Source organism: Musca domestica, unplaced genomic scaffold (assembly GCF_030504385.1).
Source record: "Musca domestica strain aabys unplaced genomic scaffold, Musca_domestica.polishedcontigs.V.1.1 72, whole genome shotgun sequence".
Lineage (NCBI taxonomy): Eukaryota > Metazoa > Arthropoda > Insecta > Diptera > Muscidae > Musca > Musca domestica.
The window spans coordinates 848,912-874,634 of NW_026712388.1; the positions used below are offsets into that span (position 1 = coordinate 848,912).

At 34.1% G+C, this 25,723-nt stretch overlaps 2 protein-coding genes across 2 annotated transcripts; both read left to right on the forward strand.

Annotated features, from left to right (window-relative positions):
- The first annotated feature begins 9,326 nt into the window (after positions 1–9,326).
- On the forward strand, positions 9,327–9,957 carry LOC101896535 (glycine, alanine and asparagine-rich protein-like). Its single transcript, XM_005186358.4, has one exon. It carries the CDS (start codon positions 9,364–9,366, stop codon positions 9,709–9,711), a length of 348 nt encoding a protein of 115 aa, XP_005186415.1. The 5' UTR covers positions 9,327–9,363; the 3' UTR covers positions 9,712–9,957.
- An 8,053-nt stretch (positions 9,958–18,010) lies between these two features.
- On the forward strand, positions 18,011–18,424 carry LOC101896716 (ctenidin-1). Its single transcript, XM_005186359.4, has one exon. The coding sequence runs from the start codon at positions 18,057–18,059 to the stop codon at positions 18,393–18,395; it is 339 nt and encodes a 112-aa protein (XP_005186416.1). The 5' UTR covers positions 18,011–18,056; the 3' UTR covers positions 18,396–18,424.
- The last annotated feature ends 7,299 nt before the right edge of the window (positions 18,425–25,723 follow it).

Sequence of the window (25,723 nt, forward strand, 5' to 3'; positions counted from 1 at the left end):
AAAGTTGATGGAATTTAGATTTTTATAAAAAAAAATAAATAAATAAAAAATAAACAAAAATAAATAAAAAATAATAAAAGAAAGAGAATTGTTAGAAGAATTTTTTTGTGAATTGGAAAATAAAATTATGGAAGCAAAAAACTATATTCTTCGAGAAATCTAGGCCATGATCTGCTACATCTACGGCCAATATAAGGACGATATCTGTGCTTCACCATCAAAACTTTACCTTAAAAAATCTTCACCACTAAAACAATATTTTTTTATTAAAAAAATCGGCCGATGGCTAAACTTAGCCTTCAAATTTATTTTTTTAAAAAAATATTTTAGCTCTAATTCACCTCCAACAATTTTTCATCTCAAAAAAATATCCATCAATCTTAAAAAAAAAATATATATTTTTAAATCTTCCTAGATTATAGCTCTGTTTCATATTGGAAGGCTTCAACTAAAAAAAAAATCTTTAAAACATCAACAATTATAGCTCAGCTTCCACTTTAAAAGACTTACCTTAAAATCCCACAATTCTAGCTGATTCGACTTAAAAAAATTATTTAAAATAAATCCACAGCTTCTACTTCAAAAAATAATCTTAAAAAAATCCACGACTATAGTTCTGCTTCGACCAGTTATTATGAAATCCGCGAATATAAATTTGATTTTCCTTCAAAAAATAATTTGGAAAAAGCGACGATTATAACTCTGCCTCCTCTTTGAAAATATATTCTACTAGCAAGTGTCCGCTACTTTATCAGAAATAACCAACCTAAAATTTTAGATTCGGTCCAACATTTCGTGGACGTTTTTATGGTCAAAATGCACAAATTTTTCAATTTGACAAACATTTTTAATCAAAACTTCATACATCGTACTAAATTTTATAACGTGTGGTTTTATCTGGGCTGAGGTGAGTTCTGTCGTTGCCAGGATCAACATAAGGACCCACAAACCTTAAGTAAATACGAGTGTTTATAATGTCAGGGTTTTATTATAAATTTCGCGTGTTTAAATTACGACTAATATGTGAAGGATATGGTGGTCAAATAGCAATAGTGAACTTGATATCAAAATTAGGGATTTCAGTTCTGTTAGATCCCCCATGACCGAATTTAGTACCATTTAGTGCAATTGTTGTACGCATATCAAAAACCAGCTCCATCTCTCAACCACAGACACCAACAGCATATCAAATTTCAGTACTCTAGCTTTATAACTTCACCCAATACCAAAAATAGTACCATTTAGTACTTTTCGTACAGTTATAGTACACATTTTCCAAAAATTATCACCAGAACTTAACACCAAATACCAACAGAGAGCCTAGTTCAACTTTCGGGACTCCAGCTCCAAAATTTGGTACTATTCCGTACTTTTCCTACAATTATAGTACATATTTCCGAAACCACCTCCATTTGTCAAGGCCGTATATTAACATCGCCCGCAGTACCAAATTTCAGATTTAAAGCACAATATATTCACCTAATATCAAACTGTTCCAAATATAGTACTATTTAGTACTTTTCGTGTATTTGTAGTCCACATTTTCCAAAACCACCTCTTTATCAAAAACCTATCACAAACGCCGAACCCAATATAAAATTTAATAATTCTATCATCATCCGTTCATCCTAAACCAAACTTTTCCAAATTTAGTACCATTTAGTACAGCTCGTACACTTGTACACATTTCTAAACCGCCTTCATGTATCAAACGTACTTTCCAAATTGATTCTCGTACCGAATTTCAAGTTTTTTGCTCCATCCGTTCACATAATTGTAAATGGTACCATCTAAGAAGTTTAGATGATATACCTTTTGGTATATCTAACCTGCACTCCATCAGTGACTCTCATTCCAAATGTCAGAATTCTAGCTCAGTCCGTTTGTTCAATGCAAAGTATTGCATTTTTAGTACCTTTCGTACTCTAGTTAGTATATTTTTTGTTAAGAATATACCTTTTAAATCCTTCTTTCAACAAATCTACGATATTAAACAAGTACAAAAGCTGTAAGTTCGTCGGGGCCGAACTTTGAATACCCTCCACCATTTGGAACGAATTTGGCAATTTTCGAAAAACTAAAATCCGTTAAAAATTCTGTTAAAATAGTAAAAATACCGAATGTAGCCGTTATATTAGAGGCCACACGGTGACGTGGACCTGCATAGTGTCCTGCAAAGTGGCATTGTCATAAGCATTTACAATATTTAAATGCGAAATTTGAAAAAAATCGGTGAATAATGTAGCTAAAATTATCAGAATATCGGGAGGTACCGTTATACGGGAGCTATATAAAGACGTGGACCAGCATAGAAAATTTTCTGTCATAGGCTGTAGTATCCATTACGAACTTCAAATACCAAATTTCAAACAATTCGGGTGAAAAATGTCGCTAAAATCATCAAATTACAGAATATCGGGAGGCACGATTATGTGCGGGCTATATAAAGAATTTGACCTTCACAGACAATTTTCTGCCATAGGCTGTAGTACCCATTACGAATTTCAAATACAAAATTTGAAACAATTCCGGTGAATAATGTCGCTAAAATCATCAAATTATAGAATATCGGGAGGTGCCGTTATATGGTTTGCCATTTGACCTGAACAGACAATTTTTTTGTTTTACGCTGTACTATCCATTACGAACTAAAATTCCTAAAATCATCAAAGTATCTGATATCGGGATATCTATCCGTTACGGATAGACGGACGGACATCACTAAATCGGCATAGCATTTTATGCTGATCAAGAATATATATACTTCGTGAGGTCTAAAATGTATATTTCGAGGTGTTACAAACGGAATGACAAACTTAATATACCCTCCATACTATGGTGGAGGGTATAAAATTATTCTCTAAAAGTTCACTATTAAAGCTCACCTTTACCTTCAAAAATGTTCTTAAAAAAGTCCATGATTGATACTCTGCTTCTTCTACAAAAAAAAGTCTTTAAAAGATCCCAGAATCTACCTCTTAGACCCCAGAAGCTATTCTCTAAAAGTTCATGAAATCTCATATTTACCTTCAAAAATGTTCTTAAAAAAGTTCATTATTGAAACTCTGCTTCTCCTACAAAAATATTCTTTAAAAGATCCCAGAATCTACCTTTCCTATTTTTTCTCCCATTTGTTAATTTTTTTCCACTTCTCCTAAACCCCACTAACTTCCTATGGGATTCCTTCCCATTACCACCCCATCGAGTTGCTTTACACAAAAGTTCTAATGCATTAATGTAAACAATAATTCGTGTTTGTTTAATAATTATTCAACTAATTTCGGAATAAAACTACTTCCTTATGTGTAAAATCCCATGCTTTATGGCGAATAGCCGCAAATTTCTGTTCCATCAAATGAGACATCATTTTTGGTGTTGTGACGAGATCGACAGCTAAAAAGAAAACAACAAGACGCCGCATAGACACGCGTAGATCAGCCACCGCAAATCACACAAAAGGCAAATAACCTCTTTCAAGATAAACCAGTTCTAGACTCAACACAAGAATAGATTTAAACTTTTATTTGAAAAAATAAAACAAAACAATAGTCGGCGGATTTCTTTCCAGCACCCAACTACCAGTGGGATGACAAATGCCCAAGTAAAGGGTGATTTTCTTTTGTTCCCCATAAACTATGACGTAGTCTTATCTTAGAGAGTGATAAAAAGAGAGACCCTCTTTCCTCTCCACCTAGTCTCGAACTTTATTCGTGTTTGCCAATCATTAGAAAACCTGATTTCGACACTGGAAGCAGTGAAACTTCAATGTGGGATTTTTTCGTCTGCGTCTTTGTTGATCTTCTTAGAGGGTTTATTTGCTTTAAATTTAAAATTGATATTCGATTTTCAAGTGTCTCCGAATGGTTGGGGGGATTAATGTTGTTGTCTGTCGTTTAGTGGGAATCACCTGAAAATGAAAGAAAGTTTCGAAAAACATTTCGATGGTGGTATGACAAGGAAGGAACTATTTTTGTTTTTAGAAGATGGAGAACTTCTTACAAATTATTTTTTCCACTTCCAGAAGGACCGATATTGCCCATCTCCGAACACGATCTAAGTTTGACAATAATATTACGATGTACAAAGTTTGGATCAAATCGAATACTCCCTTCGAGAGTTGTCGTACACACCAGACAGCCCGACAGACAGACAGACGAACATCGTTAGACCTACTCCAAATGTTCTGAAACGGATTTGGTCGAAACATATGAATTGGATGGATTTTTTTTAAACTATTCTTTCAAGAACTATACCAAAGCGGTCAGCTGAAAATGTGCACCTTCGATTGGCCACCAGAACTCTAGCTCCGGTCATGGTGATGGTGTACGCCGCTTTAACAGCCGATGGTCGATCTCCGCTCTTATTAATCGACCGTAGCATCAGAATAAATGCCGCTAAAATATTTTGGAGGGTGTATTAAAGCCTTGGGCACGCAAACATTTTGGCCGCAGACCTTGGTCATTCCAACAGGATCCTGCACCATCGCAAAATACCGCAGAGCAACATTCGGGCAGCATGTGACGGTTTTATTGGCCGTTCGAAGACCATAATTCGTGCCAAAAGTGACCAATTCGAACAAATCTAAATTTATTCTAAAATTTGATGCTATTTCCACGTTAATTTGTAATCACGCTACAGGTCGCAATTATGTTCCGATCCTCACGAAATTTAATGGAGGTGGGGTCAGAATAGAAGAACCCTATTTCTTTTGGAGATGATCGCATAAAATTTAGGAGTTGAAATGGACCAACAACTGAAAAATTTCCTGATTATGCAGTTGCTCTACAGGTCGCAATTATAGACCAATCAAAGCGGAAGTTAGCATGGGGCTAGAGCATGGGGCTGGGCAGAAGCCTTCCTTTGACCTTTGATGGTCATCGGGTAATATTTAGTGTGTGAAATAGACCATAACATTTGTGTTAAATAAAAGTCAAATTTTCCATAAAACTCTAATACTTTTAATCCTGGCGGAATCACAAATAGACGAACAGGTCAATTCTAACCGTTATGTAATATATCGGATATATATAGCGAAATATATACAATGTGTATATGCAAAGGAAGGGAATGTTAGCTTGAATGCATATATCTCATGAATGGCTGGACCGATTTTCACAAATGTCATCAATTCAGAATGCCCTCTTGGCATAAAAGTACAAAATATAAATAAAATCGCACAAAAAGATGCCAATATTGATGTTAATACAGATTTTGTAGATTTTGTGAGATATTTTTATTTTTTCATAATTTTTATCGCATGCTATTTTTTCAATTTGACTTAATATTGAATTATATATTTTTTTTAATACTTTTTCACCTTACAACACAGGTTGGAGTTATTATATACAGATTGCAATTATCGTCCGATCCTCACGAAAATTTTCACAAGGCTAGGGTTAGGCTCAGAAGGGCAAGGGCTGTTGTTTTTAAACATGTCCGCAATATATTTAGGGGTTGAAATGGACCAACAAATAAAAATGATCCTGATGTACCAAAGGACACGATCTCGCGCATGTAGTTAGAGTTTAGGACAGCGGGTAGAATGGACCACTAATTTGGGTGAAAAAAAACCAACAAAAAAATGAAAAATACCAAAGCGAACTTCTGGCTTTTTTATGCTGATTTCGTTGACGAATATAGCTAAATATCGTAGACAAGAAAATGATACAGATGAGTCTAAATTTAGAGATACAGAGGGCCCTTTTGCTTTTGGAGATGATCGCAAAATATTTAGGGGTTCAAATGACCAAAAAACAGAAAAAAAATTTATCCAAACAATTTAAACTAATCCACAAGGAATTTCGCTTGAGAAGAGAGTTAAGGACAGGGAATAGTTCTAGCATTTTGGATGACCATTAGATTATATTTAGTTGTAAAATGGACCACAACATCTAACAGCACAACGAAGTGCGAAGTGCAAATGACCTAGTCAAAATGCTATGTGTAATATCTGGGCAGTGCTCCGTGACATAATTACAAAAGCGAAATCTTCCAAAATGGATTTGGACATTAGGGGGCTTCTAACACATTGTAGTGTTGCAGGGTATCACATGGTCGACCCCGTACGACTATAGCCTTTGCTCACTTGTTATAACATTGTTTTTTGGATGCGGCAGATCCTGGATTTTTAAGGACATTTCTGAAAGGTGGAAGAACTGAAAACGTCGATTTTAAAGAACGAATTCGGAAGGTGGGACAGAGATACAATATTGGACTTTACAAATAATCGGTTTTTCAAGTAATATCAGAGTCATTCTTCTTGATTTTTACAAAATGTTTTTGGAGGTGTAGCAGAGCTCTAAAAGTATGTATATTATAAGAATATTTCTCAAGACATATGAAGCTATCCATCGAATGACAATCCATCAAAACTATCAAATTGACTTTTTAAGGATTTTTTTTCAAGGACCATCCGTAAACGTAGTTAATTAAAAAATATTTTCTTGAAGGAAAAAGAATTTCTGATCAACATTACAGATAAAAACGTGCTTTCATAAAAAAAAATCCCAGGATTATTTGAGCTACATTTTTTCAAGAACAACATACATAGATTTTATAGAAATAATTTTTCATGGACATTCAGACAGAGAATTCAGAAAATATATCTTTGGCGAGTTCGAAGATGGGCAATATCGGTCCACTCCTTCTGGTACCTCCCCCACAAAAGGTCAACATTTTGAATATCCATTCGTCTCATAAAACGCGAAATTAAGATCCGATTCCATTTAGACCTGGAACATCTGAATATTTCTTTTAAGACAATATCTATTATAAAGATGGTAGAGATCGGACCATTTCTTTTGCTACTTGCCCCACATAGGGTTCAAAATTTTGGAAATCAAAATCAAAAACACTCTTCAAATTTCGCACATACAAACATTTTTGTTATAACTGCTGTGCAGATGATATATATCTGTTAACCCCTTCTGGTACCTCACTCCCAAAGGGTCACAATTTTCAATATTTGTATCTGTCATAACTTGCAAAACAACTCAGCGATACTTTACTACTTGCTATATCTAAATATATGTCTCTCACCTAAAAAACCTAAGATGAATATGGAATTTATGATTTCCCATAAATTAGATATAAATGTTCGATTTTCTTATAGTTTTGCCATACCAATATTCTTATCTGTATTAGACGAAATATGAAACTAGAATACTTCGGTCGACTATATCTGGTAACTCGCGCACATGTTAACATTTTCTAAGAATTATCATATATGTCATGTAAAGTGAAGGAAGTTACCAATATTGTACAAACCTGTCACGTCGCAATATTTATATCATATTTATTTAGGTCCGATACGAAATGGGCAATATTTACCCATTCTCTCAAAACCCACTCCATAGAGGGTCAAGAGTTTGAATAATCATAACAGAAGTCTAAATATTTTTAAATAATCGAACATTGGCTGAGGGTATACATCTGTCGACAAAACCGACTGATACTTTTTAACTTGTTTTACTTAAAATCGCTATTTTTAAGGAACATTTTTGAAGGTCTTTCAATTTTATTTTCAAGATCTTGAAATTAATTTTTTTTTGAGTCAGAGTTATAATCAGGGATTATTTTTAAAGATTTTTTTGAAAATTTTATAGAGCTGTCATCTCGGATTTTTAAGTATATCTCTTAGAGAACCAGCTGTCACATAAACATGGTTATGGAAAAAGATTTCTTGAAAAACTTTCCACCTGTAATAATGGAGTTTTAAAAAGATTTATTGAAACACCTACTGATTCAAAATCTTGTCTTATCTACATATATAATCGTAGATATTATTGAAAATTTTTTCTAGAAGTCCAGAGTCGCAGATTTTTTGGAACATTTATTCTGGAAGTCAACAATCGTTAATTTTTTAACATATCTCAAAGGGTTTACAAACGCATCACAATGAATTCATAAAAGAAATTTATGTGTGTGATTATTTAGATATTTTTTGAAGGACTGCTGATCAATAATTCTGAATTTTAAGGGATTTTTTCTTTTTTGAAAGACTCAGCCGATTCATAGATTTCTGCAAACGATTCATGGTTTTGGATCCCCATAGAATAATGACCGCAAACTGTACATGCCTAGTAAAACGGCTATAGTTTGCCGCATCCTATCATCTGGCAGGTGTGAGCTATTACTCTCGAAGTGATCCATATTTTGTACATCATAAGAGGTCAGGTACCGATACCTCCCAAATTTTAAAAATAACATAAACTCGTATGAAGTATGTGATTTGGTTAGCCCACCGTTATGAGAATCGAAAATCTACTTCATTCCGCCCCTTCCGGTATCTCCCCATAAAGTGCCAACATATTGATTGGTAATAACTTCTATAAAATTCAAATTAATGTCCCGATAATCAAACTTTGCAGTCCGCCCCCATTGGCAACTCCCCCAAAAAAGTCAGAATTTAGGAAGATACTAGTCACATAAAGTGTACCGAGACAAAGCTAAGTTAGATGCGAACAGGGACAATGTTGGTCCATTTCATATCGTACGTTCTCTTAACAGGAGAGGTTAAAAATATCTGTCAAAGAACGTAAAATTAGAACCTGATTTTTGTCAAATGTTGCGCGTCTCAGTAGTCCTGTTTATAAAATATTCATTCTAATAAAGTAAAAATAGGTCCAACACCATCCAACCTCTATGATTTCGCAAAATATTGTGTATTTTTTAAGAATATTTTATAAACCAAAAATTTATAGAATTTTAAAAAATATTTTTGGCAGTGCTACATTACCGCAGCCGATTTTGTATCACCGATTTACATACAATATGAGTGAAAACATAATAGAGCAATAATCGTCGACTTTTAAAGAGGCTATAATATGTACTTCTTCTATAGACCAAAAATATTTTTTATCTAAATTTTTCCCAAAATTTCCATACCAACCCCATTTGTGTAACTTGTGATATCATGCATAAATTAATCTCATTTTATACATAAAAGGTGTTAAGTGGTACTTTGAAAAAAAAAAAATCCCAGAAATGACAAAGGCAATTGTTGTTGTGAGCGATATTTTGGCCAATAATCTCTTTCTCGAAATCTCTCAAAGAAATTCAAATTTCTCGTTTAACCTTTGTTTTCAACCCTCCTCCCCTTCCACTTTTAATCAAGAATTTTAGAATTTGTCCAGCTTCTTCAAAGAACAGTTGTTCTCATTACAAATTCTTAACGAAAAGTACCAAAAACGAAAAAGTTGTCTCACCACTCATCGGCTCTACAGTTTAGGAAATTAACATCGAGCATATGTTAATCATGTCGCCATAGGTTTTTCCGATGGCCAATCTCAGCTGCTCAATGGCGGCTTATAAATACATTGGTCGCTCGCTCTACGAAATCAGTAGCAAAAAAACTCATTCAACATGAAGATCTTCATCGTATTGGCCATGTTGGTGGCAGCCGTTTGCGCTTTGCCCCAATTCGGTAGTCCCTACTACGGTGGCGGTTTCGGACGCCCTGGATTTGGCGGCGGCTTTGGTGGCCCTGGATTTGGTGGCGGTTTTGGTAGCCCCTACGGAGGCGGTTTCGGACGCCCTGGATTTGGCGGTGGCTTCGGAGGTCCCGGTTTTTACCGTCCCGGATTTGGTGGTGGTGGCGGTGCGGCCTCATCTTCTGCATCTGCCTCTGCTGCTGGTGGTGGCGGTTTCGGCGGTGGTGCTGCTTCCGCATCTGCCTCAGCCTCAGCTGCTGGTGGTGGATTCCGCGGTTAAAAATTAAACCCCCGTGTCCCTAGTCGATATTATTTCGTTTATATTTATTAATTCAAGTTAATGTTGAAACAACAATTTTTTGTTGTAGAGAATTTAAGAACAAAATAACAATTTTGTTATTTTAAAACAAATATTTTTAATGTAAGAGCCAAACAAATCATTTAAGAACATAAACATAGACATTTAGTTATAAGAAGAAAAAAAATAAGAATTAAAATAAAAGCAAACACTTTGCAAGAAAGTCAATAGTAATGGGTGTTAATTAATTGTGGAGTGAGTGACAGCGCTAAGTGAAATTTGAGAAATGTGAAAAAAATATTGAAATACCTTTCAGAACAAAGCAGTAACTGTGTCTAAAACTTTTAAAGTGTGCAAAAGAAGTGGGACTATTTTGAACGGGGCCTAAGGAGAATGTGAAATTTTAAAAATTATTGTTATCGCCTTCTTTGAAAAAAAAAAAAATATTGCAAAATCTGTTTCGAAAAACAAATGAAATCTTTTTCTTGTTATTTTGAAATTATCTGACTTATTTCTAGCCTTGTTGTAGTTTTTATAGAAACATCCTTTATTTATTAAAGGCTAAATTTCATTTTTAGGCAAGAGGTAAGGCAGGCAAGACTATAGTTTGGAAAATGCCTCCAACTCGCATTGGTTCCCTTAGTATTATGTTTGGGTATATTCTTTCCAGGAGTACAAATAGACTTTAGACTGACGCTATAGAAGCCCTTATTATCCTTTTGTGCATTTCGGATATCGCCTGTAAGTAATGTTGGTACTTTTCAGACAAAAATAGTGGTCCATTCTATCCGCCGTCCTAAACTCTTACTACATGCGAGATTTCGTGTTCTTTGGTTTCTATTTGTGACCTTTATAACGGCGGCAAAATCAGGAACATTTTTGGTTGTTGGTCCATTTCAACCCCTAAATATATTGCAGACATATTTGAAAACAATAGGCCTAGCCCTTCTGAGCCTAACCCTACCCTTTTCATGTGGATTGGACGATAATTGCAATCTGTATATAATATCCCCAACCTATGCTGTAAAGAGCAAAAATATTACAAAATATTGTAAGTCAAATTGAAAAAATCGCATGCGATAAAAAATATGAAAAAATAAAAAAGTCACAAAATACTACAAAATCTACTTTGACATCATTATTGGCATCTTTTTATGTGTTTTTTTCAGATTTTATACTTTTATGCCAAAGGGCATTCTGAATTGACAAAATTTGTCAAAATCGGTGCAGCCATTCTTGAGATATAAACATTCTAGCTAACATCCCCTTTCTTTTTTGTATATACACTTTGTATATATTTTGCTATATAAATCCGACATATTTACTTTCGCATCTACGTAACGGTCAGAATTTACCTTATCGTCTAAAAATATTCGCGGTTTAATAGAAAATTTGACTTTTGTTTATCACAAATGCTATGGCCTATTTCAACCACTCAATATAACCCGATGACCATCAAAATTGGAAGGCTTCTGCCCAGCCCAAAGCTCTAGCCCCATGCTGACTTTCGCTTCGATTGGTCTATAATTGTCACCTGTAGAGCAATCAGGAAATTTTTCAGTTTTTGGTCCATTTCAACTCCTAAATATTATACGATCATCTCCAAAAGAAATAGGGTTCTATTCTGATCTTAACCCCACCTACATTTTAAATTTCGTGAAGATCGGGCCATAATTGCGACCCCCAACACAAAGTGTTGGAGGGTATAAAAACAGAACCCGAATATTATCCATTTTGGAAGTCCCCAGAATATATTCCAATGTTGACGCTATAACATTTCCAAAATACCACAAATGTGCTATTATTTTCCTGGACCTGAAATGTGGGGCCGGTGTGGGACATACGCACAGGAGAAAATCCCAAGCCTAAAACAACATCAAGTTTAGAAATACCTTGGTTCAATGAACGGAACAGAATCCGGAAGTCCAGGCTCAAAAACGCATATCTTCGGAACCAGGAAAGATTCTGGAAAGTTTGAAGTGTTACCTATAATTTGGTGTATTTTTCGGTCCAAAAAATCGATTATTCGAATCGTTTTTAATCACTCCACCATGTGACCACTTTGGGTAAATGGTTCCGCCCTCAAGAAAAATATACTTCTCCGGAATCAGGGTACAAATAAGGATTTTGGAGAATTTTGTTTTGTCATCTACAGCGGACTTAAAATTTTAGCATTGCACATTAAAAATGTCGATAGTAAAAAAATAGAAGAGTGTTGGCTTGTTTGTTCGGGATACCGTAGTATTTTGTTGTTGCAAAATGGTCAGGCTTTATCCCTTTATTGTTGTTTTTATAAAAACAACGTTTGTTTATTAGTGGAGAACGATGGTAATGTTTACCAGAGGATAAAGCAGAAGTCATAGAAGTTATTTTTAAAATAACTTCTGGGGAGAATATCCCAGACAAAAAACAAGGGAACTGATGAGGATTGGTGGCTCTTTCCGAAACCTAGGTATTCCCTGCCTTACCCTCTGGTAAACATTACCATCGTTCTCCACTAATAAACAAACGTTGTTTTTATAAAAACAACAATAAAGGGATAAAGCCTGACCATTTTGCAACAACAAGATAGTAAAAAATATTGGCTAATCATCGAAATTCGACTCATTCGATATGCGACCGATCGGGCAAGATGTTTTTGTTGCCCACACTTTATAGCCGAGACATTGTCTCTTTTCTTCCCTTCCACTTCCCTTTCAGAAGAGACTGTCAGAAATGAAGAAGTTTGTGTCTTAAGTCTTTTGTTTTTCTTTGACCATCAATTAGTATTATACTTTATTGGAAAGCTAAACCACCCTCCCATGAAGGGGAAGCTTTTAACTATGGCGGTGCAGGGCATAACTGAACCCGGGCCATATGGTGAGTCATAGCCGAATTCTTATTTCTAATAGAAAATCATAGTAAATATCTCAAAAAAAAATTCTCTCAAAATATTGGAAAATATAGTAGAGACGAAGACTTGGTCTCATATCGAAAAACACGCATTCTTTATTAGCTTCTGGAGGAAGAAATTGTCAGAACATTGTCTACATAGTTCCATGGCATTATATTGGTCCATATAAAGGTATCTTCCGATATTCGACTTTTTAATGATTTCAGACACATTTTTGCTACTTGAAACATGCAGTAGATAACAACGCTTGTTGCATAAAATCGTACAAAATTACAAAGCTATTACCGATACATACATACATATATGTACGCCTTGTAGCTTTGAAGTATTGAAGAAATATGAAAATCCCTTTTTGTATCACCCACCGCACAGTAAGTGACTCCAATACCTGATTCCAAGGTAATTTCTTACTTGTCGTTTAATAGCGGTGCAGTATCCTTTCGTGACTATTTTCATCGTTTGTACCAGATACGTATGAATTTCTAAATATCCCACCTTTTCTCACCCCTTCACACCAAATTAAAAATGTATGTCTTCAGTCATTTCGTAACTTTACTTAGTAATTAACATCAATTAGACTATGCTACAACATTAATTTTTCCAAAATTACAGGAGAAACGATATGATTAGTAAAGTGAAACTAAAACCATGAAAACTAAGATAGGACGGGGATGTTCTGTCTATTTTCTGTACCCTACAACACTATGTGGCGGGGGTATTATAAGTACGATGGGGCCAAAAATTATTTAACACCTCGAAATATTCATCCAAGATATAGAAAACTATATATGGATCTTCCTATCTCGCCGAGTTGAGGCTATCTAGATAGGTATGTCAGTATGTCCTTGTTAATTTGTAATTACTTTACAAGTCGCAATTATGGTCCTAAATTTTTTATGAATGTGGGGTTATGATATAATGTTATAATATAATCCTATTGTTGGGGGAGATAATCGAAAAATATTTATTTCAACCCCTAAATAGACCAAAAACAGAAAAATTTTCAGTAGCCTTATGGGTCGCAATTATGAACCAATCGACACGGAATTTAGGCTTAAGTTTAGGCCTGGTCAAAAGCCTGCCATTTTGTCTGGTCATCGATCAATATTTAGCGGCTAAAGTAGACACAACTTTTATGTAAAAAATACGAAAATTTCCACTAAACCTCGAGAAATAACAAATACACGAAAAGGTCACTTGTGACCGCAACATTGATGCTGATAGCCAAAATATCGGATATATAGCAAAATAGGTACATTCTATATATTAATTATTCCGCGTATAATATAGGAACCGCTGTACTGATTTTTACAATTCTTATCAATTCAGAATGGTAGCTTGCCAGAAAAAGAATACAAACAAGGAAAATCGCGTAAAAATATGACAATAAAAAAGTGATTTTTTTACATTTTTAAAATTTTTGTCATATTATTTTACCGCATGCAATTTTTTCATTTTGACTTGCAATTTTGAATTGTAAATTTTCTAAAATTTTTTTACACATCGCAACATTATTTATTGAGGGTATTATATATAGCGACTATCATCTGATCCTTACGAAATTTTGCATGGAGATGGAAGTTTAGAATTAAGGCCTATTGTGTGCAGTCGCTTACAGTTTACAAATGGAAACCAATCGACACGGAATTGTGCATGAGGAGAGTGTTAAGGACTGGGAATTCGTATTGTTATCAGCAATATTGCCTAAGACCACTGACGGCCTCGTGTGTACAAGCAAGCCAGAGGGTCATACAGATAGAAGTGATATTTAAGAACAAGAAAACAATCTATTTACGCAGTCGAAATTTCCACCTTCTTGTAAGCTAAGCTACAAAAGACTTAAGACACAAACTCTCTTCACTTTATCAGCCACTCAGCGAGTGATTTTATTTTATTTTTCAAACGGTATACAACATAATAATTAAGTCTGTCATAACTTTCAGAATTGAAAAATGGAACAGACCATTGGAAGCTATGTCTAGCCATTCTTCTTTCATATTTGTTTTATTAAGACGCAAAAGAATACACGTACTTACATAATTATGTTCCATTTCATGGGGTAATGACGTCGCAGCTTGATTGATTATTGTTATGAAAAAGAAAACAACATTCGCAAATTACAAAAAAAAAAAAAAAAATACAGGGTAGTGTAAAAGCAGTCAAATTCTCCCCCAACGTAAGACCAAAAGAAAACTGTACAGAGAAATATTGAATCTCTATAAGAACAAGACTTTTTGGATTTATTCTGTGGATATTAGAGTTTTTTGCAGACTTTTTATATATTTATATGTATTATATTTTTATATTTTTTATATATTTTATCATTAAGATATATATTTTTGTTGAAAACAATTCTAAAGAACACCTTCCACTCGAAAATTGATTCCTACAATTAGTCTACTTCAAATTAAAATTCTTATATTTTTCGATTATTATATTTGATTGTGTCCACTTCGGCCGTCAACAATCCAAATGACAAATAAAATCAAATTACCATTGACAGCCGAAATTGGGTCAATCATATCGAATTATAAAAAAAGTAAAACAGTATAAGTAGGTCTTCGCGACGGCCAGGTTTGGATTATATCGACTTCTTCCTTCACCTTTATATGAGATATATGACATTTTTTTTAGGAAATATTAAAATGCGGGTGAGGTACTAGATATAATCGACGGAAATATTCCATTTTCATACTTCATCTAATACAGATGAAAATATTGGTATGAGCAAAATTACAAGAAAATCGAACATTTATATCCATTTTTATCCAAAATCATTAATTCCACATTTATCTCAGATTTCTGGTTGAGAGGAATAGTAAGATATGTAGAGCAAGTTGTAATGAATCGCTGACTTGTTTCGCAACTTATAAAAAATAAAGGTGTTGAAAATAGTGCCCTTTGTGGGTGAGGCCCCAGAAGGGGGTGATACATATCTGATCACCTTCACAACATATCTTGTGTTAGGAAAAATGTTTGTATGTGTGAAGAGAGATGGATGCTTATTTCGTTTTCTTTGAGCATTTTGTTTTTCAAAATCTTGAACCCTATGTTTGGGGGGGGGGGGGGGGGGGGGTTTGTTGGTGTACGACAAAAAATGGTCCGATCTCCACCATCTGTATAACAGATTTTGTGTTAATGTAAATATTGAGATGTGCCAATTCTGAATTAATTGAACGTTAATTTCGCTTTTTATGAGCTTCATGGATTTTCAAAATTTTTATCTTTTGTGGGGTGGACCGATATCTAAACCAAAAATTTGTGGCATAGCTGCTAAGGTTATAATCATGATATTTCTGGAAGATACTTACCTATTTAATAGTATCCTACTTTTTGGGATTTTTTGGCTTATTTGAGTGAATTTTAATCAGATTTCTAAAAAAGTTGGAAAAACATTCACTTAAAATCTGAGTTATATCGAACAGATATTCAAAACTAAGTTTTGAAGGTTTCCTCCGATGTTTTTTAGTCAATTTTGTTTTTTTTTTTTCTTGATTATTACAACTTCCCGATCCTAAGGTACTTCCGGAGAGCTTTATATTGTCTAAAATGCACGAATTCCATGGAATCTTAATCCGAAATAACCAAAAAATCTCCTATCCATTTCGATGTAAATTTCGACATGAAAATATAGGTATCTTCCCTTTTTAGCCGTATTTTTTATAATCTACTAAGATTTTCTGTGTTTCATAAAGAAATAGATTTTGTTGTACAGTGTAATTAAAAAAGGATTCAAGATAAAAAAATTATAAGATTGTTTAAGTTTGGAATATTCCCTCATTGGCTTAAGCTTATGTTAGTAATGTTTTTCAAAACGGTTTGCTGATGCCCACTAATATCATGATATCATCCCGGCGAAAGAAATGGTCACTTGGCCGTTTTTAGCTTTTTCGGTATGACGACTTTGTTAAAAATCAAGCTCTACAGGGTGAGATAAAAAACTGCAACATTAATTAATAACGCTTTTTATGAGCTTCATGGATTTTCAAAATTTTTACCTTTTGTGGGGTGGACCGATATATCCCTATAAATCCCATCTTTACAACAGATCTTGTGTTAGTAGAAATAATGGGATGTGTGGAATATGAAGAGATTCGGATGCTTATTTCGGATTTTATAATCGTTTTGGTTACTTAAAACTTTGACGCCTTGTGGCGGAGGTATCAGAAGAAATGGTCCGATCTATCATCTTTATAACAGATCTAGTGTTGATACAAATATTGTGATGTGTCAAGTTTGATTGGAAGTGGCTGGTAAGCGCATTGTATGAGTTTCATGGGTACTCAGAATTTTGACCCTTTGTGGGTCGATATTGTCCATCTTTACACCAGACCTTAGGCTAGTAAATTAATTAATAATTTGAAGATAATCGGACTCTTATACCACATTTAATAAGAGTTATAATTATTTTAGCCCTGGAACCAAATCGGATTATCGTTTCGCTTTCTGTGCAGAAAATATATTTTTCTTGAAAATTCCGATCTGGTGTGTGGGGGGGGGGGGGGTGTACCAGAAGGAGTGGACCGATATTGCCCATCTCCGAACTCGATCGAAATTTTTTTAATTACATTACGATGTACCAGATTTGTACCAAATCGGATACACCCTTCGAGAGTTATCGTTCGCACCAGCCGCACAGGCGGACGGAAATAGCTAGACCGACTCAAAATGTCCTGAAACGGATTTGGTCCAAAGAGACCTAGCGTGTAAAACCGTTATTTCGATGAGGCACATTTTGGCCGTATCAAATGATATATACCCTCTCTAGCCATATGGCTGAGGGTATAATCATTTCTAATTATTGACAGCTGAAATTGGGTCAACAAAATAGAATTGTAAAAAAAAAAACAAAAATTAACACAAGGCCGTATTTTAATTGCTATCTATGAATCCGGGTGACATTTTTAATGACACTTCCAATTAAATAATCTCAGAGCATTGGGTTGATGTGCAACAATCAATTGTTTTAGAGCCCAAAATACAAGTTGTTATACTTTTCCATTGTAGTCACGTAGGGGTATTAAACGATAGCACTTGTCAATGTGTTAGTTTGTTTTTTTCCTTAAGCAGCAGCAGCAGCAGAAACAGCAGCATTTCATTTGACATTAGTCTTCGTTTTTTTTTTTTTGGACGAATAATGTTTGGCTCATTTGAAATATAGACGAAAGCAAATGAGAAATGCTTGACCACTCAGATCTTCATCATCATCATCATCGTCGACATCTCTCATGATGAATTAGTTCAGCTACGACTCTGCAAAATCTAGCGGTCGGTCGGTCAGTGTACTCTTATGTTGCTATTGTTGTGGACTATCCCACAACTTTGTGTGTGAAAACAATAGCTGCCCATTGAGATGTTCGGGTGGATGGAAGGTGTATAAATACAATTGACTCTGGCCGTTAGAGATCAGTATCGAAAAAAACTCCAATTCAACATGAAGGTCTTCATTGTGTTCGCTATGCTGTTGGCAGCCGTTTGCGCTTTGCCTCAGTTCGGTAATCCCTACTACGGTGGCGGTTTTGGTCGTCCTGGATTTGGCGGTGGCGGCTTTGGACGCCCTGGTTTTGGTGGTCCCGGCTTTGGTGGCGGTTTTGGCCGTCCCGGTTTTGGTGGTGGCTTCCCCGTACGTGGTGGCGGCGGTGGTGCCGCCTCAGCTGCTGCCTCGTCTTCGGCTAGCGCTGCTGGCGGTGGTGGCCGTTTCGGTGGCGGTGGTGCTGCCTCGGCTTCTGCATCAGCTTCCGCCTCAGCTGCTGGTGGTGGCTTCCGCGGTTAAATCGAATGCCAGGAATCAAAAGAATTTTTGTAGAAAATAAGGATAAAAAAGTAAACTAATGACAATTTGTTAACTGTTATTTAAGACTTGGTAGATATGTAAGGATATGAGTAAAAAAAACAATGATTGAAAAAATCAGAAATAAAATGATTAAAAAACATTTTATAAAAAACTCAATTTTGGTTTGAATTCTGATTGATTTTTTGACCACATTTAAAGAAAGTGTGCGGTGTCCCAAATAGGAATCGATAGAGAATTTGGATCTAAACCAAAAAATGTGTGGCCTAGTTGTGCAATTATCCTGCTAAGGTTATAATCATGATATTTCTGGAAGAAACTTACCTATTTAATAGTATCCTACTTTTTGGGATTTTTTTTAATTAGCGGATTATTAGAGTGAATTTTAATCCGATTTCTTAAAAAAGTTGCAAAAACATTCACTTAAAATCTGAGTCATATTGAACTGATACTCAAAACTAAGTTTTGAAAGTTTCCTCCTATGTTTTTTTAGCCATTTTTTTTTTTTTTGGATTATTACAACTTCCCGATCCCAGGGTACTTCCGGAGAGCGTTATATTGCCGAAAATGCACGAATTCCAAGGAATCTTTATCCAAAATAACCAAAAAATTCTCCCCTCTATTTCGATGTAAATTTCGATATGAAAATATAGGTATCTTCCCTTTTTAGCAGTAGTTTTATAATCTACTGAGATTTTCTGTGCTTTATAAAGAAATAGATTTTGTTATACAGTGTAATTTAAAAAAGGATTCAAGATTAAAAAAATTATATGATTGTATAAGTTTGGAATATACCCTCATTGGCTTAAGCTAATGTTAGTAAATTTTTTCAAAACGATTTGCTGATCTCTACCAATATCATGATATCGTCCCAGCGAAAGAAATGGTCATTTGGGGTTGTTTAGCTTTTTAGATATGACGACTTTGTTGAAAATCCAGCTCTACAGGATGAGATAAAAAACTGCAATAACTTTTACATTTTTTTAAATTTTATTGAATGAAAACAAAAAATGTAGGAGATAGCATCAAATTTTAGAATCAGTTTAGATTTGTTCGAATTGGTCACCTTTGACAGAAATCGGCCAATGAAACCGTCACACGCTGCCCGAATGTTGCTCTGTGGTATTTTGGCTCATTACCGGTGAAGCGCTTGCTTGAGATGATCGTCACTTTGATATTTTTTAGTGCCTACCTTGCTTTCCAAAATACTTCAGACACAATAGTCCCACGGATTGGTATCCGGAAATTTTGGTGGTCAATGTGCGCTGGAAATGTAGCGAGGAACCTCATTTTGTAATCATTCTTGGGTGGCTCGTACTGAGTGCGGTGTTGCGATGGAGTCCTGTTGGAATGTGGCCAACATGTTTGCGTGCCCATGGCTAAAATACACCCTCCAGAATAAGCACGATCATTTTGTTTGTTTACAAACTGCTGGACAACGAATGTTTTCTCGTCGGAAAACACCACTTTCCGCAAAGGGAAGCAACTCTTTGGCTCTATAGCTTTTAGAGTCTATTTTCTTTCTGTTGCGGTATAAGTTCCTGCACTTTTTGGAATTTCAATGGCTTTACCCCGAGCTCATTTTTTAATATTTGTCGAATGGAATATTGCGATATGTTCAGCTCACCAGCCATATTTCATTTTTCGATCAAGTCGCTTCTTTACTTTTCGAACCATTTCTGCTAATATTGCTGTTTTCTGGCGTCCTCGTCCTTGACGTCGGGCTACGCTACCAGTATCACGGTAACGAGCGATGATACGAGACACAAAAGATTTATTCACATTTAAATGCTGGAGTGCTCAACGATAGCCACTTGTGGTTTTTCAGCCAAATATAAAGAAATCAATCTATCACGCTTGAATTCCACAACGAATAACTTTTTTTCTGGAAAATCCTCACCAAAATGCTTTTATACGCTTGTAAACAATATAATGACCTGTCGCAGGAATAATTTTAACAGCTGTCGGACGAGTTTCTTAGAAATGACAATAGTCTAAAGTTGGTTACAGTTTTTTCATGTATAAGAGTCGAGCATTCTTGAGTGAAAAATTAACTGAGAAACCGAACGAAAACATTGACTTTAATTTGACAGAAATATTATATGACAAGTCCTAGGACAGGTATCAATTCCAAAATTCTAAAACTTTGCCGATGGAAGATATTTTAAAAGAATCAGAATTCATTTATGACCGCTAATTTGGGATTATTATAACTTACAGAGGCCAAGGCAGATAGCTGAGAGTGTTATATTGCTGAATTCACTATGTGTCTTAAAGGCAGGAATTCAAAGGCAACGTAGTCTGAAAAAAGTAAAAAATATACCTTTTTTGGGGTTACCTCTCGATGTAAATTTCAAAACGCAAATATACGTCTTTTCTCTGGTTAGCTCAATTTTCATAACCTACTCAGATTTTCCAGCAATTTTGAAAAACCTAAATTTTGTTGTTGAAAAGAATTCAAGATATAAAAAATATATATTAATTTTAGTTATCTACGCTACAGGAAGATTTTGATCTTTGTTCACCGTGAAAAACGTTGACTTTAATCCGACAGAAATATGTTATACGGATAAGCATACATTCTTCCAAAAGTTTGCCGGTAGTAGGTATTTTCAAAATAAGCCAGAATCCATTAATGCTTGTTAAATTGCTAGTGTCTTGTGTGCTACGAACCGAAAAAAAAACAAAAGACTTAAGGCACAAACTTTTTTCACGATATCAACCATTAGCCGGTAATACTTATTATACCCTACACCACAAGGTGGTCGGGGTATTATGTCTTTGTGCATTTGTTTGTAATAGGCAAAAGGAAACGAGATAGACCCATACTTCCTTTTGATGATCTGCATAGAATCACATTTATTATTCGATTGAGATGAAATTTCCTAAATAACATTTGTTTGGACCAAGGACGAACCCTATTGAAATTGGAGATAATCGGAAAAAAATTAGATAGAACTCCCATATAAATCTTCGTCCGATTTGCCGTTTATTATGCACCAAATGACTAATATTAGTCCAAATGGTGTGAATTTTGCTACATCCAACCGAATTCCGCCCACAAGCATGTGCTTCAAATTTGGTGAAAATCGGTTCGGATATAGCTATAGCTCCCATATAAATATTTCCTCCAATTTTGGTGTTTAAGTCCCTCACATTCGTTATATGCACTCCACAAGACTGATATTTAGCACCAGATATCAGATACAGCCTAGCAATTCATAGATCAAATGTTATCAAGTTTGGTTTAGATTTGGATATAGCTCCCATATATATCTTTATCTGATTTTAGGTTTCTTGTGCACCAAATGGCTAATATCAGTCCAAATTGTGTGAATTTTGGCACTTCCGACCGAATTTAGTATAGAAACAAGTACTTTAAATTTAGTGGAAATCGGTTCAGATATTGCTATAGCTCCCATATATATGTTTCATCCGATTTGGCGTTCAAGTCCCTCACATTCGTAATATACACCCCACAAAAATTATATTTAGTACCAGACATTAGATTCTGCCCAGCCATACAAATGATTCAAATTTTATGAAGATCGGTTCAGATTTGGATATATCTCCCTTATATATCTTCGTCCGATTATAGGTTTTTTTGTGGACCAAATGGGAAATAAGCCATTAGCACAATGTGAGTGAAATGTTGCACTTCCAAGCGAATTCATTCAAGACGTTAATATTTAAAATTTGGTGAAAATCGATTCAGATATAGCTATAGCTCCCATATATATGTTTCATCCGATTTTGGTGTTTAAGTCCCTTACATTCGTAATATACGCCCCATAAAAATGATATTTGGTACCAGATATTAGATTCAGCCTAGCAATACATGATTCCAATTTTATCAAGATCGGATCAGATTTGGATATAGCTTCCCAAATGGCTAATTTCAGCCCAAAGTGAGTGAAAAGTTGCACTTCCGAGCGAGTTCATTCTAGAAGTTAAAATTTAAAACTTGGTGAAAATCGGTTCAGATATAGCAATAGCTCCATCCGATTTGGTTTTTAAAATCTGATCTAAGTTCGATCTTGCGATGTTTTGCTACATCTAACTTAAATCGTTTGAAAATGTTAAATGGTCCAGATAGGCCGTACCCATAAGAATACCCATTAAGAAACCCTTTTATAGGACTTCAATCTACTGCAACCCCCTTTAAAGAGCAGTCGTACCATTAAGTACATTTTGAGGGGATTAAACCCCATTCTGAAAGCCGGCTCCCGGCTTTGGTATTTCAGAGATCTCTCTCTGCATATAATTCTTTCAAAACACATCTCAGTTTAGGTTGAACTGACTTGGATTTCAGCGACACAAATCATATTATAGATCCACGTCTTAATATCAATGGATACACCACGTTTTGGAGGTTTTAGAGACCTTCGTTTGAAAATATGTTTCATTATAGGTCCAGATTTTGGGATTTCAGTGTCATCCTTCTATACGAATTTTATGACAGGTCCATATTTTGCGGTTTCTGAGAAGTCACTTTTAACATATCTCATTAAAGGTCTACGTTCTGGAGCTTCAGATTCCTTCCTCATAACATATCTTACCTAAGATGTATACTTTTCGGATTTTAGACATCTTCCTCTGAACTTTTCGGTTTTGGGGATCAATTATGGATCAGGATCAGGTTTTGAGATTAAGAAAGATACCTCTCTCAATACCTAACTCAAAGTACGTCCACATTTTTAAGTTAATGCCTCTAACTCCTCAACAGTGTTCATGTTAGAAGATTTCAATTTTGGGGTCTTCCTCTGAGCTGACTTCATAATAGGTCAAGATTTAGCATTCTTCCTCTAATCATATCCTTCTGTAAATATATCGTATATACTTAAAATGCTTATGGTTTCTTATACGTATCTTAATTTTTTTCACATTTCGGGGTTTTCAAATTTATTGACATTGGTTCACGTTTCTGGTTCCTGACCTCGCATGAAGAATACGTTGATAAATCTAGCCATTTGAGACTTGCCTCTATTACCTATTTCAGTAATTGTTCACATTTTGGTATTCAATTCGGGGATCTTCCTCTAAACAAATGTGATAATAGGTCCACGTTAATGTCGACATTTTGAAATGTCTTATTTTTAATACGATATTTCATAGGTCCATGTCAAGGGGGTTAGGCTAATATTTTTCCATGTTAGCCCACGTTTTGTGAACTCACTCTCATATCTGATTTCGGAATATATCTTTCTTAAACGTTTTCAAAAAAATTAAAAGTCCAGGATAATCGACCTAAATATGTCCATAGGCATGGACTTTAAATTTTTTTTCAATAATCATTTTCAAGTCGATATGTGTCGATTTTTTTAGAATCTATTCAATATTTAAGCGAAAATTATTTAATTGTAAGTTTTTAAGACCTTTGCATTTTTAAGGTTTTGTTTTTTTTTTAACCGGCATTAGCTCAATATGCAATAGAGAATTTTTCAAAAAAAAAAAAAAAAAAAAAAAAAAAAGATAAACAAATAAAAAAATAAAAATAAATAAAATAATTGAATAAATAAATAAAAATAAAAATAAATAAAATAAAAGACTATTTTCTAGTTTTTTTTTTTAACGATTTTAAACGACATTTTTAAAGGGGTTTTCCAAAACATCTTTAGGCCAATAGACGAGGTTTTTTAAGGTTTGAAGACAATTTTTAGCATTTAAAAGACTTTTAAGAATTTTTAAAACGATTTTTACGTCTTTTACCAAACATGTTTAGGCTGCTTCAGGTGAATATTTAAGAATTGTTTAATTCGTGCGTTTTTAAAATTTTTTCAGATGACATTCATAAAATCATGAAACTTTGAAGAATTTTGGAGAAGCGCGTTTCTAAGTTGTAATACTTGAAAGGATCGGAATAGTATGATTGATTTATCATAATTGGAAGGAATTACTATTCCTTTTGACCTTAGAGAAATATTTAAAAATTATTTGAACAATTTAATATTTGACTCTATAAAAATTTTTAAAAATTGCTCAAAAAATTTACTCATTTTGACCTTCAGAAAGCCTTTAAAAATTCATAACTTTGACCTAAAAAATATCGAAAAAAAATTTTATTAAAAAATAAAATCCACATTTCTTATCTTTAAAATATATTTTAAAAATATAATTTTGTTAGTTTTAATAAATATATTCAAATTTCTTTTATTTTAAGCTATGAATTTTGACATTTAAAACTCTTTAAAATTTCACTCCTTTCGACCTTAAAAAAACTGTTTAAACGAGCATAAAAGACATCCACTCCCTTAGACCTTAAAAAAGTCTATATAAAGTTAATATAAGTTAGGTTATTATTAAATGTCAACGGGTTGTTTAAAAATTATATAACTCTTGAGATGTTCGATAGATAAAAGAAAGCCTTCCCTATAGATTAGCCAAATATAGGGTAGCACACCTAGTTATCCGATAAATATAAGTAATTTTACATAACCTTCCGAAAAAAATTAATAAATAAACAAATTTGTTTTTAAACATATTATTTTTAAAAGTCCAATTACCAATTTCCTATTATCATCTAACGATCTTGCCAAACCCTCTCATAACAACGACATCTATTGTTAAATTCCTAAAACTTCCCAAAGCTTTGCTATTAATTATTTCCTGCATCAGATTTCTTTTGAAACAGCCAAAGCTTTTTTTTTTTGGATTCAAGTTCATGGCTGGCCCGAGTAAACAAATCAAAGTTATGCTAATTAATTTTACGGCTGCTTAACGTCATAAACCGTTTAAATATTTCCATTATTTTAACCATCATTTTTTTTTGATGTGGAGTTTTTTACTTGATTTTTTACGCTTCTTGATAACCAAACAATTGAAATTATTTAGAAGAGATTATTTTTAATTTTTTTTTTTTAATTAAAGACAAACAAGTTTTGAAAATTAAATATTTTTTTCGAAGAATATTTAAAATATTATTAATAATAATATTAATGATGACAAAATTGTAAACGTAGTTTTTTGAAAAACTTCCCTTAATGTGTTTGTAGTTTTGTAAAGACACCACACTTAAATGACGTCATATTTCTTAAGCGTGGAAAAATGGCGCCCAACATTTAATCAATATACGGAATATATAATTGAAAGATGGTGGTGACAAAATATCAAATTTACAATATTGACTTAAATAGGTGATTAATATTTATGTGTAACCGATTATGGTTTTTTTTTTGCCTTTCACGTTTGTTTTTTGTTTGTTTCTTTTGTGCTAATGCAAATTCGGTTCAGTAATTAACCCTTTGAGTGGAGGAGTAGAAAAAAAAAACAAAAAGCAAATATTTAATAAAAGTAAGACTTAAGTCTAAACG